The following is a 15,322-nucleotide window of genomic DNA, read 5'->3' on the forward strand; positions in this document are numbered from 1 at the left end:
GAGAAGACTGGTTGATTTCCGGACCTGTAGGCTGAGCCTCGTCGCTGAGACAGAGGAAAACTATCGCCATGTATCGGGAAGGCAGGGTATATTTGGGGTCATAGGCCATGGTTAGGACGTTCAGATAATGTTTTTCAACAATGTTTTTCTTTCATTATAAGTCTGTGTTTATTGGCGTTCCCATGTAGTTTGGGATCGAGCTGGGTAGATCAGTTCAAGACGGGTGTCCACCCCTTTCGCGGTACGAAGTTTTTGACGCCTTCGTCTTCAAGTATGTCGGCACCGCGCCGTCCCGTCACCACGCTGCGTTCGTATTCTGTACCACGGACGTAGAAGGGGAAGGATAGGCGGTCACTGCCAGTGCTTAGACATCCCCTTCCCCCATCATGAGAGACACTATTCGGGCCCTCGAACTCCCACGCTGAGCGGCCTTTGGTCCGCCTATTAACAAAGCCGCAGGCCCGCCGGTCGAGCGATATGTACCACCTTCTCTGATGGACACTACCAATGGTGTTTTGGGCGCCCGGGTAGGCGTTTGTACGCCGGTCGTGCTCGTCCTCAAGCTCGCGAATCTCACGTTCCATGAGAGACAGGTTCTCCCCAGATACAATCCCGTCAGCGCTTGAGGGGACATCTTCGTCGTCGTCAATCGCCACATCACTCTCGTCTTCCTCGTCGCTTGTCTCTGGCTGTTGTTGCGGTATGCCTCCCTGGTGGCGGCGACGCCGGTTCATGGGAGTCCGGGCGCCGCGGGCCCTGCCTGCGGCGTCCTCGGACTTGGTGAGGCGCAGATTAAGAACGAAAGGGTCGGGTAGGCGGGAACCGTGGAGGCAGATGCGGATCTTTCGGTTTTGGAAGGCTGCGTGCAGAAGGTTCTGCGGGGTCGGTGAGGGAGTAGCGGTAGAGTTGTCTTGTTGTGATGATGATGCGGAGGACGTTTGGGAGGATGGATCAGATGAGGGAGCGTGCTTGCTTTTGCGGGGGAGGACAGTGTACGTTCCTGTGTCCCATATTAGGAGAGATCCCGTAGCAGTAGAAGCTGTCTCAATGAGGTGGTTCTGCAATATCCTGGTCAGATATATGAAGTGATATCTGGGTATTCGATAGAGTGGGTGGTAATACCCACAGACAGTGGACTCGAGTCTCGGTCGCATTGCGGTTCAACCGAAGACTGTTTGGGTCCCCAGGGAGCCCATACATGATGGCCCAGCTCGCGCTACTCGTCTCGTTAATCTGGAGGCGGAGATCATAGTGGGTACCGGCGATGGGATGGTCATGTTGGTGGATGACGAAGTGAGCGCCGCGAGAGTTCCCAGCTGCATCAGCGTAAAGAGACGCGTAGGATGAAACGGACAGGGGTGGGGACGGTGAGGAAGGGGATATATGTGCAGCCAGATGAGTGGTAAAGTGAGAGAGGTGGTCGTCGACCTGTACAGAACCGGACTCGATAGCGGCGGTTGAGGGAGCGGACTTGGCGTGTGATGGCGATGGAGGTGTGGGTAGAGTAGTGTGGGGAGCCGCAAGAGTCCATTCGAGGTTGCGTTTCTTAATAAACGGGTTCGGGATAAGGTCAGGGCTTGGGGGACGTTTGCTCGACATGGTGCTGCAGCGTTGTTGAGATGATGTTAGATGCAGAAAGGTGGAATGTGAGTTGATCAGCGCAGGTGATAGACTAAAGAGAAGAGGCTGCAGAATCTATCTGTATATTCGACTACATCTTCGAAGGGCGCATAACCCAATGACTATAGAAAGCCACAATCCCAAAGAGTAGCTTATATGAAGCTCTACACATAAGCCAGCACTGTATCAACTCATTCGTCACGAGGTAATCATGGAAGACCTAATGATTTCCAGAGGCGTGGCGTGGATGATAAGTATAGGGTAGCCGTTGCGGTGGCGGTCGGTGCGAGCCGTGATCCACGTTCACATGGCAAAACAGAGGACCGGGACGGACTCCAGGCGGGTATCACCCTACCAGGAGTCTTGCCGGTGGGACATTAGCGGCACTACCTATGTACGTGCTCCGACGTTTTTCTCTGGATCATATGAAGGAGATGTCCGAGGAATCTCCGTTGCGGATTTCGATTTCGATGGGATACTTAGTGAGGTAATGAATTGTACTAGAAGGGCGGCGACATGAACCTCTCTGCGATGAGTCCTGACCCGGGCATCATTGCTAGTTGCGTTGTTGCGTTGTTGTGTTTGTTGCACTGCGCAGCTGGACGTAAACGACAGTCGTCGCCACCGGGAATGATTCACAGGAACATTGCCATTCTCCCGAGCACGCAGCAGTCGCACCTGGGGTAGGTACATGCTGTACGTCACATCTCAATATGCAGGAAAAGGTAGAAGGGGGCAAGAGCGCGGCGGTGCGGAGTGCCGAGGTCAGTTCGGTCGAAGCCCCGGTCCAGTCGCTCCTGCCGCCGCCTCCTCGCTGAGTCTTGCCTGGCCTGGTTTGCCTGCCTCGGCGTGGCTCCCCGGATTTCTCTGCGTCTCTCGGGGGTCCCTTCCCCACTTCTGCATTTTTGCAGCCAGTAGCGGCTAGTCGCAGCTCTCACCTGGTCCTTCTTGCCGTCCTCTCACCAGCCATGGCAAGAGGCTAAGAGGTTATCGCCCCCCGAGGTCGCCCTTTCCCCAATCTGCTTGCAAATCCTACCACCCGCAATCCGCTATCCACCATCTGCCTTCGATCTCCTACCATCTCCTCCACTCCACCGTCCCTTCATTCGTTCCTTTCTCCTCTTCCTCCTCATCCTTAATCATCGCCGCCCGTCGTCGCCTGCCCTCCGCCATCGCCTTTGTTGCCTCGCGACACGCCCTGAACGACGCTGCCTCGCTCCGTCGCGTGCGCGGGCTTGGGAATCCTCGGCCGGCGTCATCCGCGCTCCCCAGACCGAGGCCTAGGGTCCACCACCAACCCCCAAAGTCTCACGGATCGCAACCATTGAGCGACCATCCACGTCGACACTCGAACAGCGACGCGCCCCGACCCGAAACCCTGTGATACCTGCCGGGATCTCTTTCTACGTCACGTCCGCCTTTGGGTTCCAATCTTCAATCCCCGATTCCTACCCTTCCTCCGCTGCAACTCCCCGCGACAATGGCGTCCCCGCCCAAGCCCTGGGAGCAACCCGGCGCGGCAACAACATCGGCAGCTGGTAAGTGGGATAAACACTCACCCTTACCCCAATCCCTCCACTATCAGCACATGCGTCTCTGCATTTCCCGCATTTCCTGCATATGCATGCATGCTCACCGACTTCAACCCTAGTATCACCAATCTCGCCCTCTATCGCTTCCACCACTACTGCCGTTCCCTCAACCACCGGCTCCGCTCCGCCGCTCCCTGACCGTCCTACTTCTCTTGCTTCCTCTGTCAACCAGAATGCCGCCGCCTACAGCCGCATGGGCACCTCTCCTTACGGTTCCATGGCCAGCTCCTACTCATCTCCATACTCCAGTCCTTACTCACGCTTTGGCTCCTACGGCGGAATGGGAGGCGGCATGTACGGCGGCATGGGCGGCTACGGCGGTGGCATGTATGGAGGAGGCATGGGAGGCATGTACGGTGGAATGGGAGGCATGGGAGGCATGGGAATGCCGGGCGATCCCAACAGCCTGACAAACCGCTTCAACAACAGCACACAGGCTACCTTCCAGATGCTCGAGGGCATCGTGACGGCCTTTGGCGGCTTCGCCCAGATGCTCGAGAGCACATATATGGCGACGCAGTCAAGCTTCTTTGGTAAGTCTATTCAACTTTGCTCTGTGTTCCAGCTAGTCGCTGACCCAGCCAACAGCCATGGTCTCTGTCGCCGAGCAATTCGGAAACCTGCGAGACACCCTGGGCTCCATTCTCGGCATCTTCACCCTCATGCGTTGGATTAGAACACTCATTGCCAAAATCACTGGCCGCCCGCCGCCTGCCGATGCTACTGCCCTCACCCCGCTCGCCTTCGCCCGCTTCGAAGGCCGCTCAACCGGCCCTGACGGCTCCCCGCTCCCTCCTAAGGCGAGCCGCAAGCCCCTCCTCTTCTTCGTCGTCGCCGCCTTTGGTCTTCCCTTCTTGATGTCTAAGATGATCAAGGCTTTTGCTGCGTCGCACGAGGAGGAGGAGAAGCGCCTCCAGCAACAGGCCCTCCAGCAGCAGGCTGTTGACCCTACCAAGCTCGAATTCTGTCGCCTTCTATATGACTTCCTCCCCCAGCCTTCCAACGGCATGGAGCTTGAGGCCCGCAAGGGCGATTTGGTTGCGGTTCTCAGCAAGGAGGACCCCTCCGGGAGCCCTAGTGAGTGGTGGCAGTGCCGATCTCGGGATGGCCGCTCAGGCTACCTCCCCTCCACCTACCTCGAGGTTTTAAAGCGCCCGACTCAGGAGGTGAAGAAGATCAAGGCCGCCCCTAGTGATAGCAGCCGCACCAACTCCATTACCAGCTCTATCGAACAGCCTGAGGAGGTCAAGAAAGATTACACAACTGCTGATGGCATGCAGAGGAGCCACTTCTACTCCTAGACTTGTGTTGGTTCTCCTGGACTATGCCTGGAGAGAACGGCAATGATGTCGTGGGCGGACACGACAGGTTGCAAAATCCTGTTTACAGGTATTGGAAATGGGTGTATTTGTGGTTCATTGGGTTATAAAAAAATCCTTCAGGAGTAATGGTTCATGATCAAACCGGTCCCTAGCGTTTAGGTTTATTTGTTGTTGCCTCTTCTATATACCAGGGGGATATGTCCCGACAACATGTCTACGTTATATCTACATACCTGTGTACCTTCTTTCAGGCCTCCTTTGTATTAAATATCTTTATTTTTTTTATCACTTGGTTGCTTGGTGTAAACTCAGTACAGGGAATTCTGACTTTGATGATTGTATTTTCATAATACCTGACTACCGTAGGCAGAGAGCTACTCCATCCGTGAATTTCTATGCCTCGAACTAGAATAAATGTTCACATCCCAGTGTCGTCGCCCTTTAGCCATTTGCATGTGATGAGGCCAAAAGACTTCCTCTGTTTAGTGTCTTCTTCACATATAACTCATCTCGTCAAACACATCTCCGAAAGGTCGTGACTTCAAATAATAGCAAAAGAAAATCCGTGAGACCTTCTTACACCCCACAGTTATGGCGATACTCGCCCGCTTAGCCCTCCGCCTCGTAGGAGTTGGACTTATGTTTGGGCTGGAACTTGAAAGTCGGGTGGACAGGACCCAGGAACATTTCGCTGCGGAAGACACATTGTTAGTACGACACACATTTCCTGGACAGGGAGGAACTGGTTAAAAACGTACCTGATTTTGATCCAGTCCCTGAAGTTGGTGGAAGCCATGAGCGTCTCCAGCTCGTCGCGGCCCTTATACGCAGGCGGGCGGTCGTTCAAGCTTGGGGGAAGATGCTCGAGCAAGCCGATGGGCACATATCGGTGTGTGAAGCTGAGCCACTCGAGGAGGAAGCGGCGGGTGAACCCGATACCAAGCTCGTCGGAACCCCAAGCATCGAGGCCGTAACGGACAAACTTCTCGATATAGGTGAGACGTTCAGTTGAGGATTTGTCGAGGTACTGGCCCTTTTCGATCTCCTCGAATAGCCATGGCTTGATGAGGGCGCCACGGCCAATCATGACAGTGTCGACACGCGCCTTTTCGATGTTTTCGAAGTACTCCGTATGAGAATAGCAGTCACCATTGCCTAGGAAGTACATCCGGCCATCCTTGGCATTGGGGAGAGTGCTGGCGTCAGGTTCCGCAATTGTGTCGGTCAGAGAGGCTTTCTCCGCATTGTAAGTCTTGATGAGCGCAGCGCACTCGCCAATGTAGCCCCAGTCGGCCTTCTTGGTGTATCGCTGTTCACGACTGCGGCCGTGCAATGTGAGGGCCGCGCAACCGGGAGCACCGAGGCGTTCGCGGTGCTCGCGGGCGCCAAAGGCAAGCCTTCCGATGAGCTGGGTAGCCGTAGGTCGGTTGTTGCGGATACCCATGCGGATCTTGGCGGTAATAGGGACCTCACCGGATGTGGCGTTCATGCCCCGGATCATGCGCTCCAGTTTGCCCTGGTTCTCTAGGAGGGCGGAGCCGCCACCTGACTTGAAAACCATATCGATGGGGCATCCGCAGTTCAGGTCAATGAGCCGGAGGTGTGGGCAATAACGGTTAAGGACGTCGGCGGCCTTGGTGACGACCCAGTAGTTGCTTCCTGAGATCTGGGCACCGAACTTGAGGTCAACCTTATGATCATAGTCCTCAAAGACAGGTACGGAGCCGGGGTTGAATTTGGGGGCAGTGAGTTCTGAATCGTGGACCTTAAGCAGTGTCCAGTCAGACTTTGTGCCTTGAACCAGAGGCATGCCCATGGCCATCTCAGAATAGGTGAGTTGAGCACCGAGCTCAACACAGAGTCTGCGGAAAGGCAGATTGCCTTGGGTAGTCAGGGGCGCCAGCGTGGGAGTTTCAGGCCCAAAGTAAAGACGACGCTTCTCAGAGGGCTTGAAAGGAGGATCGACATATCGGGCGCGAAGGTCCTCGATACCCTCGTTCGCCTGCGACTTGCGACGGTTCTGGAACTCCTCGCTCAGCCTTGCCTCCAGGTTGAGCCACTGGATGTACTGATCCGAGCGGGTAAAGTCGGTTCGTTTGCGATTGAGGGCGATCTTTTTGTCCATGCTGACAATGTTGGAGATGGCGGGGCGCTGCTCCTCGGACTCCTCATCCTTAGGCCCGATGTCCTTACCATCAGCCGCGGAATTGTTGACGAGAACGAGCTCCTTTCTGCCATCCTCGTGCTCGACTTCCTTCATGTGGCTTTTAACGAAGCGGCATTTCCATCCGGACGGGCAGTAGCCGTGTTGCTCGAACACAGGGCACTTTCCACCAAGCGTCTCAACATCTTCGCGACGGCCTTCGTCGAGGTATTTGCGGAGATCGTGGCATAACTTGCATCGCTCGGCAAACCTGCACTCTCTGGGCGAGAATTCTGGGTAAAAGGCTCGGCTGTTGCACAGGCGGATGGCGTCATCAAACCTGCCGAAGCTACGCTCTGTGTTCTGGCCCTTGCTCTTCTTCTTGTCCTTCTTGTCCTTCTTGCCACCCTTGCGGGAGTTTCTGTCATCCCTGGAGTCACCCTGCTCAGTAGAACCGCGACCCTCAGCAGCATCATCGTCATTAGCCTGGTTGGAAGCCTCATCTTCTTGGTTGGCCTGGTTGCCCATGTCGATTAGGTATCTGGAGTTTTGTTAACCAGGTACAATTTTGGAGGTAGGGGACGTAAATTACTCTTTCTTAATGGGCGCAAGACCCTTGACACGCCCGTCGACATGGTCAGGCTTGGGATCGGTGTTTGAATCTCCGGCTTGGCCATTCTCGCTCTTTGTAGGGTTCGCGTTGTCTTGGCCTTCGCCAGGGACAGCCTCCTCAAAAGCCGGGGCTGCTCGAGAGGGGGGCGAATCTTCCGTCTTAAGTCTCTTCGAAGCCCTCTCTCCAGCATCTGCGTCGACAGGTGCGTTGCTTGAGTCGTTGGCTGGTGGGGCATGTTGTGCTTGAGGGGAGCCACCTTCCATCTTGACGTCTGCTTGCTCAGACATGGTTTCCTGAACAGCACAGGGGCTGAAGGAAGAGGAGAGAACAAGATGTAGATGTAGCTGCAGATACGGGATGTGTGTACTGCAGTTGATGGAGGTGGAATTGGTGTACTGGGGTGAGTGGTGAGAGTCAATGTGACGCTTAGGCTAGTCGGTGTTTGTTTGCTCACGCGGCTGGGCAACACGCGAACCAATCGAATCCAAGGGCTCCTGGTGAGAGGTCAAATGAGAAAATAAAAATTGGGAACTATTTTCTGCCAACTTGCTGCAGGGTTCCGTGAGGTTGAATGCCTGCTGCAAGCTTGATCGTGGAGAAGAAAAAAAAATATCGATATGAGTGGGCGATTCAACAAGGATGCACACGCTAATCGAGGAAGGTATCCGTGCAGGCCATTGGGGAACTGGGCGGCTCCTCCCTTCCCTCACTAAGCTCCAGCTGAGTGGAGTCCTGTTGCCCTGTTGCCCTGTTGCCCCTCATGAGGGCCCCTCCATCCACAGTGGACGAGATGCCCTTTGAGTCCCTAATTAGTAAAGAATAAGGCCGGGCGGGCGATCAGTCTCACAGCGCAGGAGAGACAGAGCCGCTCAATGAGAACTCGGGCATTTAATTCCCTAAACACTAAATACCCAGGGAGCCAATAGACCCAATTGACTCCCGTCGATGTCTTCATGCATGCGGCGCGGGCAAAGGCAAGGATCCCAGCTGCACCCAGATGCCGTTCGCGATCCTCTGCTAATTTGCTTGAAACACTCTTCCCGACGGCTCTCAGCTTGCTGTACTACGTACTACGTAGTACGTACGAGTTCAGGCGTGGTGCTGCAGCTGTCAGAAGATGGCAGGGACTTGGGTCCAGTTGGCTATTGCACCGTTTGCAAGGTGCTGTGCCAGGTGGGCAAGGGTTGGTTCAGGTTGTCGACCCGCCGCACTTGTCAGTTCCAGGCCCCTGTAAATTTAGTGGGAGCTTCCATGTGCAGCGGCGAGCCCGGCGCCCAGAGCCCTGGAGGCTAGCACCCACCCAGATGCCCCAGCTCCCGTCCGGACCTCCGCCAACCCCAGCGAACCCTACGTACTACCTACATCATCTCCCTCCAACCAGCCGTGTTCGCAGCCAGCATCGTCGCAGTCCACCACCGTCCTTACCACCGCATACCTCCCGCCAGACCTCACAGTGTTGACCTGGCCCCGGAGCCTATAATCTGTCGCAGCCCAGAATTATCCCGTCATCCGAGAAGGCCGCCCTTCCCCCTCGTCCCTCCTCGTTCCTCCATTGCAGTCGTCGGCCATCGTCTTCGGCCGTCACTCCCTCCCTCCCTCCCTCCCTCGTGTCGGGCACGGGCAATGAAGCACGACTCGTGAGACCATGGCGGATCTGGGCAGGTCTACCGATAAGTCCCCCCTCAAGACCAAGGTCGTGCGATCCCAGAAGATTACCACCGCATCACCGGCTGCAAGGCCCAATCCAAACCTCCCCGACGAATCCGACTCTGACGATGACGACTCGAGCGAACCAGCGCCCCTGCCCCGGAGCCATACCCCCGGCCATCTTGCCAGCAAGAGCATCCATACCAGCCGCCGAAAGCCCTCGGACCTCACCATTCGCCAGCGCTCCCAGTCTGCCTCTCAGGTAGTTTCCCACCGTCCTGCCGCCAGGCCTTCCAAACCACCTCCCTCCATCTTAAACGGCGGCGGCGATGCCTCGAGCGAGGGTGACAAAGATCCCCGGCGTCCACCCGTCATGCGGTCGACGTCCGCGATAGCTGGCCGGCCTCTTCACACTGCGTCGGCGGCAGCTGCTCGACATGCAACGTTAGCCGCTTCACGTCTCCGAGGACAGCACACAGCCTTTCCCCCACTCCCCGATATCAAATCCTCGCCGGAGGTCGCTGTTGCTCCAGCATCCGGCATGTACTGGTCAAAGGCTCCCTCGTCGGGTTCCCCTCACCCGAGTCTGCGAGCGCACACAACTACTCTCATCGGATCAAACATCTTCGTATTTGGGGGCTGCGACTCGCGGACATGCTTCAGCGACCTCTACGTCTTCGATGCCGATTCGTTCTACTGGTCCATCCCTCATGTCGTCGGCGATATACCCGTCCCTTTGAGGGCCATGACCTGCACCGCCGTGGGGAAGAAACTCGTCGTATTTGGAGGCGGCGACGGACCAGAGTACTACAACGACGTTTACGTGCTGGATACGACCAACTTCCGGTGGAGCAAGCCGCGCATTATCGGTGACAAGATGCCATCTAAGCGGAGGGCGCACACAGCATGCCTTTATAAGAATGGAATCTATATCTTTGGTGGAGGTGATGGAGTAAGGGCTCTGAACGATATCTGGAGGCTTGATGTCAGCGACGTGAACAAGATGTCGTGGCGACTAATTTCAAGCCCCGACAAGAACGCTCCAGGGTCCAAGGACTACCGCCCCAAGGCCCGGGGCTATCACACTTCTAACATGGTGGGCAGTAAACTCATCATCTTTGGCGGGTCCGATGGCGGCGAGTGCTTTGACGATGTCTGGGTCTACGATGTAGACCAACAGTTCTGGCGGGCCGTTTCTATCCCTGTTGCCTTCCGTCGCCTCTCTCACACTGCCACGATTGTCGGCTCCTACCTCTTCGTCATCGGTGGCCATGACGGTAACGAGTACTCAAACGACGTCCTACTGCTCAACCTAGTCACCATGACCTGGGACAAGCGCCGGGTCTACGGCAAAGGCCCCTCCGGCCGCGGTTATCACGGCACCGTCCTGTACGATAGCCGTCTCATCATCATCGGCGGCTTCGACGGCTCCGAGGTCTTTGGCGACGTCATGCTACTCGAACTAGCTGTTCACTCGTACTACTCGCAGATTAGCCACTTCACTATTGAGGTATGAATTGGGGTTGGGGCGGGGTTTGTGACTGGGCTCATAATGCTATTGTACGTCTGTCGTCTTTGCGTTGATATTTAGCTTGGGGTGTAAGAGATGAATTTATGAGAACGAGTGGGACAAAAAAAGAGATGGACGGGAGTCGGCGGCCTATTGTCATTTTGTAAAGCTTTAGAAGTGGTGTTTTTATCTTCGAATCTCCGAGGTGTGGTGATGTTGGATATTCTATATTCTATCATACAGTCCAATCTCCGATTTCTCGGATCAATTTGGATAGACTACCTCATCCTACAGGTCCCTGGCATCCTTTCCCGAGTGTTCTATAGCTTCGCACTGTAATATCTCAGGATTTTCTCCATTTTCCCTAAAGCTCGTTCCTTTCAATCAAACGCCTGGTTTCATTGGCAATCAACTCCGGAATAGCACAACCAGTCTTCATGGTTCCTCCTCCTGTCATGGCCCCGGGTAATCAAGCAACGGGTTATAGCGACCTCTTTATTAGTGGTGGTTTTGAGGTTGGGATATTTGGTGAGTCGTGTCCAAGGCATCTTGGACAGTGTCCTTGGAAATATATAATGCTTATATCTTGCTCTCGGAGGTCTTCTTGGAAGCCAATCTCTTCTCCTCAGCAGCAACCATATCTATTCAGCAGCAAGTTAGCTTCAAGTCATCCAATTGGAGGTCGCATGTCAGAATTTGGGGATGAACGTACCCTTCCAGAGATCTTGGCCCTCGTACTCCTCCTTGTGGATTCTCTTCTCAATCATGTGCTTGTGCTCGGGGTCATCGGGGTCGAGCACCATGACGGTCTGCCAGCGGCCGGAGCCCTTCTTGGCATCGTTCATCTCGAAGGCGGCGGAGATGATGAGAACGGCAAGTGTGAGGCCCTGGGCGTACACACGGGCCTGGACGACCTTGTTGGCGGTGTTCATGGGCGAGCGGCTGACGAGGGCAAAGGCGACACCCATGCTGGCAAGCCACGAGACGAAGACGATGGAGTATCGGTTCTCCTTGCCGTACTCCATGAAGCGCTGATACGCGCTCTCATTCTGACGCCTCATTTCCTGTGCGCGCTGGGTGGCGTCCTTGTAGCCGTACATGGGGTTCATCGACTGCTGGTGGTGGATGGACCAGCGATCGGCGTTGACAATGGCGCCAAAGGTGCCTGTTGACGTGACGAGGAAGGTTCGGAAGGGGATGGTGAGGCCGCGGAAGGCAGGATAGCGGCGCGAGGCGAACATGACACCGCCGACACCGAGGGCGAGGCCCAGGGTACCTCCGATAAGGCCGCCCTTGACGACGACGGCGTAATGGGCCGCCTCTTCTTCCTTGGTGAGGATCTTCATGTTGGCGGAAGTGTCTAGGGGAGTATCCGGTTTGGCGGCTCGAGGACGAGACGATGGTGGAGGGGAATTGGAAGTTTCGCGGGGCCGAGGCGGGCGGGTTCTTCTATGGCCGGCGAGCTCGAAGCTGGATGGAGGGCTGCGCTATAAGTGTCGTATGATGGAGGATGAGGTGTTGCAGTGCGGGTTGTTGTGGGTCAGGTATCGGGTTTCGGGCACCCAATTAGTAAAAGTGAGAAAAAATGGATCGCCGCAGGTATATCGGTCGCCGATGAATCGGATGGTCGGGATTACAGTCGGCTTTTTGGATGGATGGAGCTGATGAATGGATGCCGTGCAAGTGGATGGTTTGTGATGCTTCTTCTTCTTGCTGCAGATACGCTCCCGCAGTTGTTATATGTCGGATTTTAGAACGAGATCTTGTTTGATGGGCCCTGACGGCTGATGATGTCAGATTGAAGTGCTTTTCTTCCGGTGCCGTCCGTTGCGAGGGAAGGCCGAGCTAATCCCGTCGTTACCGTGCGAAGGCCGAAGCTGAGGATTAGGGTAAAAAGCCACCAAGGGAGGTTTGTGTTTGTACTTGGACACGCAGGAAATAAGGCTCAACGGCAGACTCGGCTCCAGGGAGGTGGATTATTTGTACTTGGCACTTCGCAGCCACCCGCCGTAATTTTTTCTGTTATTTTCTTATTATTACACAATCTGCTGATCTGAGCAAGAAAACGAGAAAGAAAGAGAACGCTTTGATTCCTACTTTACCCGTGCTACCTGGTGCGGCTGTTGTAGTTGTGCCGCAGACGCCGCAGCGATTTGGGCGGTTTACAGTGGTTTACAGCGGGCGACGGTGCGGCGAATGCGGCCAACGCGGCATCCGTCCCCCGCCGCAAGTAGCTTTGATTATCTAAGAGCTCCCCTGTGGGCGTGATGTCGCCGCGCCGCAGGGCACGCACGACACCAAATGCTCGGGCGGGAGCGCCAAAGTGGCGTCACTTTTACTGGGTTCGATGGTCGGCGAATCCGCCGAGACGTGGCTTTGGTATGCCCGGGTCTGGGGTTGTGAGTGCGGGCACCTAAATTCGAGCCAAATGCTCTCTCCGAGGAGATAGACGGCTACTCAACGTCATCAGGCCCGGCGCACAGCGAACCAGCGGGTGGCAATTGCATCGTCAACTCCAGCGACCGCAACACGGCTCTGGATCCACGCTAATAATGGCTCTGCGCCATCTCTGTCACAGCCGCCATCGCTATGTTGGCGACCGTTTGAACCGAATCGCGATCAACGAGAAGCGCCTACGTGAGCACGACGGCAGCAATCTGGCGCAAGGCAATCAGTCTGGCAGTTCATGGCGCTAATCTAGAATCCTTCGCCGATAAACCGCTCGGGGTCCTCCGGGAGCTATGCCATGGGGTTGTGGCCTGATGAAAGTCTGCTGAGAACCCATCGTCGTCAAATACGACCAGGGGATTCTCGACATGGTCACGAGGCACGAGGCCTCAGACGGGAAGGGGATATGTGCCGAAGGCGAGGGCATCCTAGGTTTAACCACAACAACGAAGAGCGAAGACACGACGACACGAAGACACGAAGTCGGCTGCAACTGACGCCGAATGGCGAACGCGGCCCTCCTGTGGAATCCTTCGGAGACGCCGCTGCCGGGACCGTCCATCGGCGTTTGATCCGACAACTTCGGAGCTGATGGATAACTGGCCGCGTCAGACGTTCCAGACATGAGTACTGCGAAGTACAAAGCCCATCCCTTTTCCGTCCCGACGACTCGGCCGCCCTGGTCCCTTATTACTTGTGCTAATATGTATATTTCCTTTTCCTTTTCCATGTCTGGTGGTTCGTGGATTCACGTGCCTGCAGGCCAGGTTGCATCTTAATCTGCCTTCACCTCCGCTGCAATCTGTTTCATCTGGAAACCTGACGACGCAATGTCCCCGCTCTGGGTCCAACGATGTCGCCCTCAAACAAATCTCAGGTTACTCGACATAACCCTTTTTCTGGTCAGACAACGCGTTGTTAGAGAATTTGGAGTTGAGGCGCTGATGGTGACTTGTGGGCTGCTTGTGGGCTAGTGGGCCAGTGGGACATTTATCGCTCACTTGTCAATTCCATCCGTCTTCATGCGAATCATGAACATTTCGCTGAGGACTTTAGGCTCATTGTGTCGGATACAGTGCTGCGCAACTTAGAGACCCTCAGAACCAAGATCGGAGCGAGATCGGAATACCAGGACAACGCTGATGGGAATATGGATTCCTCCTAGCCTCCGATATCAGGGCTCGGACGCACGCGCATTATTAACGTGGGTGGGAAGACTAAGAGTGCCGGATTCTGCGCTTACACGAGTCATTTGGTTGGTTATCCGAGAGGCAGTGAAAGCCATTTACGGCATCCACACCATGCCGACGAAACCAGAGTGCGTAAATAGCTTCACGTAATAACCTAGTGTCGCGAGGGGCCGGGATCCGCGTATTGCCCGTTCCGGCTAGTTGTCATCTGAATCGCTCAAGACTCCATGATGCAACGACTAACTAGGTGCAGGTATCTATCCGTAGTTGCAGTTAGAGGTTGCCAAACCCTCGTCGGTGACGTGACGGGTGCCTTCTCCAGGAACGTCGGCAAGCCATCTCGGGACGTGATCGACGTTGCCATTGGCTTGCAAGGCGATCTACTTCCATGTCCGGCCGCTTCGTATCTGGGTCCGCCTTGCTCTGCACGTTGCTCGGCGTCGCTAGGTTACTGGCACCGAGGCCAATGGAGCTGCAAGTCGCTGACTGCACCGCACTCCTGGGCAACTTGGCGGTTGGACCTGCTATCTATGCCCGATTCGAGAACTCCTCCCAGACAAGGTTTGAGCCGTTGACGCAGAAGGATGGAGAGGGTGGACGGACGTTGAGAAGTGGGAGCCCGCCGGCAAATGGTTGGCTAGCCTGCTTAGGCGTGCAGCTCGCCATGCAATTTAGAGAAAGCCATGCTTGACGGTGTTAGGTGTTTGGCGCCTCTACGTGATATGTGATGCGGACCGACTGAATCAGTAAAGGCGGCGTAACATGTCGTTGGGGATGGGACGGCCTGCATTGCATTATCAGCGGGCATCATCGGGTTGCAGCGCGGGGCGCCAAATAAATCACCTGCAGCACATTGGTTCTCATGGCTGCTCAGCTGCTGTGCCCCCAACGCCTGGCGTGGAGGCTTGACGTACAGCGGTGATCTATGCTGCTGTTGGGTTAACTTGGCAGATATGATCTGATATTCACGAGAGATGGTCCTGATGATGAATCTGGTCAGCGTTACATGCCCAGAGAATAGCCCGATCTGTCGATTCAACACCGTGGGCTCTCCGCATCCTCCAGATGCTCCCTCTCGTCTCGTCCATCTTCTCGGCCGCCGCCGGGCAGATGTCAATTTGGTCACGAGACCATCCATAACCTCGGCATGACCGCGCGGAGATCCCTGGAGAAGGCCATGGGCCCCTCAAATAAAATGGGGGCTGGAGCTGCGACCCTCGATGCGTTCAAAGTCCCG

General features: G+C 55.6%; 8 protein-coding genes across 8 annotated transcripts; 3 read left to right on the plus strand and 5 right to left on the minus strand.

Annotated features, from left to right (window-relative positions):
- Positions 1 to 209: 209 nt before the first annotated feature.
- BGZ61DRAFT_343399 (DNA polymerase ligase-domain-containing protein) lies at positions 210 to 1,599 on the minus strand (the record flags this gene model as incomplete). Its single annotated transcript, XM_046239592.1, has 2 exons — positions 210 to 1,058; positions 1,123 to 1,599. The coding sequence occupies 2 exons, from the start codon at positions 1,597 to 1,599 to the stop codon at positions 210 to 212; spliced, it is 1,326 nt and encodes a 441-aa protein (XP_046109614.1).
- A 1,403-nt stretch (positions 1,600 to 3,002) lies between these two features.
- Positions 3,003 to 4,842, plus strand: BGZ61DRAFT_130325 (Peroxin 13, N-terminal region-domain-containing protein). The gene is made up of 3 exons (XM_046237139.1): positions 3,003 to 3,158; positions 3,272 to 3,745; positions 3,801 to 4,842. The coding sequence occupies exons 1-3, from the start codon at positions 3,101 to 3,103 to the stop codon at positions 4,511 to 4,513; spliced, it is 1,245 nt and encodes a 414-aa protein (XP_046109615.1). The 5' UTR covers positions 3,003 to 3,100; the 3' UTR covers positions 4,514 to 4,842.
- Positions 4,843 to 4,865: 23 nt separating this feature from the next.
- On the minus strand, positions 4,866 to 8,030 carry BGZ61DRAFT_412474 (uncharacterized protein). The gene is made up of 3 exons (XM_046243296.1): positions 7,270 to 8,030; positions 5,293 to 7,218; positions 4,866 to 5,225 (listed from the first exon to the last, which is right to left on the minus strand). Exons 1-3 carry the CDS (start codon positions 7,575 to 7,577, stop codon positions 5,144 to 5,146), a joined length of 2,316 nt encoding a protein of 771 aa, XP_046109616.1. The 5' UTR covers positions 7,578 to 8,030; the 3' UTR covers positions 4,866 to 5,143.
- Positions 8,031 to 8,631: 601 nt separating this feature from the next.
- On the plus strand, positions 8,632 to 10,661 carry BGZ61DRAFT_443198 (uncharacterized protein). The gene has a single exon (XM_046244843.1). It carries the CDS (start codon positions 8,936 to 8,938, stop codon positions 10,451 to 10,453), a length of 1,518 nt encoding a protein of 505 aa, XP_046109617.1. The 5' UTR covers positions 8,632 to 8,935; the 3' UTR covers positions 10,454 to 10,661.
- A 365-nt stretch (positions 10,662 to 11,026) lies between these two features.
- On the minus strand, positions 11,027 to 11,793 carry BGZ61DRAFT_343463 (uncharacterized protein; the record flags this gene model as incomplete). Its single annotated transcript, XM_046239602.1, has 2 exons — positions 11,027 to 11,088; positions 11,160 to 11,793. 2 exons carry the CDS (start codon positions 11,791 to 11,793, stop codon positions 11,027 to 11,029), a joined length of 696 nt encoding a protein of 231 aa, XP_046109618.1.
- A 1,224-nt stretch (positions 11,794 to 13,017) lies between these two features.
- On the minus strand, positions 13,018 to 14,019 carry BGZ61DRAFT_130373 (uncharacterized protein). Its single transcript, XM_046237141.1, has 2 exons — positions 13,897 to 14,019; positions 13,018 to 13,794 (listed from the first exon to the last, which is right to left on the minus strand). Exon 2 carries the CDS (start codon positions 13,623 to 13,625, stop codon positions 13,140 to 13,142), a length of 486 nt encoding a protein of 161 aa, XP_046109619.1. The 5' UTR covers positions 13,626 to 13,794; positions 13,897 to 14,019; the 3' UTR covers positions 13,018 to 13,139.
- Positions 13,881 to 14,696, plus strand: BGZ61DRAFT_130418 (uncharacterized protein). Its single transcript, XM_046237142.1, has 2 exons — positions 13,881 to 14,213; positions 14,339 to 14,696. Exons 1-2 carry the CDS (start codon positions 14,038 to 14,040, stop codon positions 14,658 to 14,660), a joined length of 498 nt encoding a protein of 165 aa, XP_046109620.1. The 5' UTR covers positions 13,881 to 14,037; the 3' UTR covers positions 14,661 to 14,696.
- Positions 14,696 to 15,307, minus strand: BGZ61DRAFT_130371 (uncharacterized protein). Its single transcript, XM_046237140.1, has one exon. It carries the CDS (start codon positions 15,221 to 15,223, stop codon positions 14,732 to 14,734), a length of 492 nt encoding a protein of 163 aa, XP_046109621.1. The 5' UTR covers positions 15,224 to 15,307; the 3' UTR covers positions 14,696 to 14,731.
- Between the last annotated feature and the right edge of the window lie 15 nt (positions 15,308 to 15,322).

Source organism: Ilyonectria robusta, assembly GCF_021365365.1.
Source record: "Ilyonectria robusta strain PMI_751 chromosome Unknown BGZ61scaffold_3, whole genome shotgun sequence".
Lineage (NCBI taxonomy): Eukaryota > Fungi > Ascomycota > Sordariomycetes > Hypocreales > Nectriaceae > Ilyonectria > Ilyonectria robusta.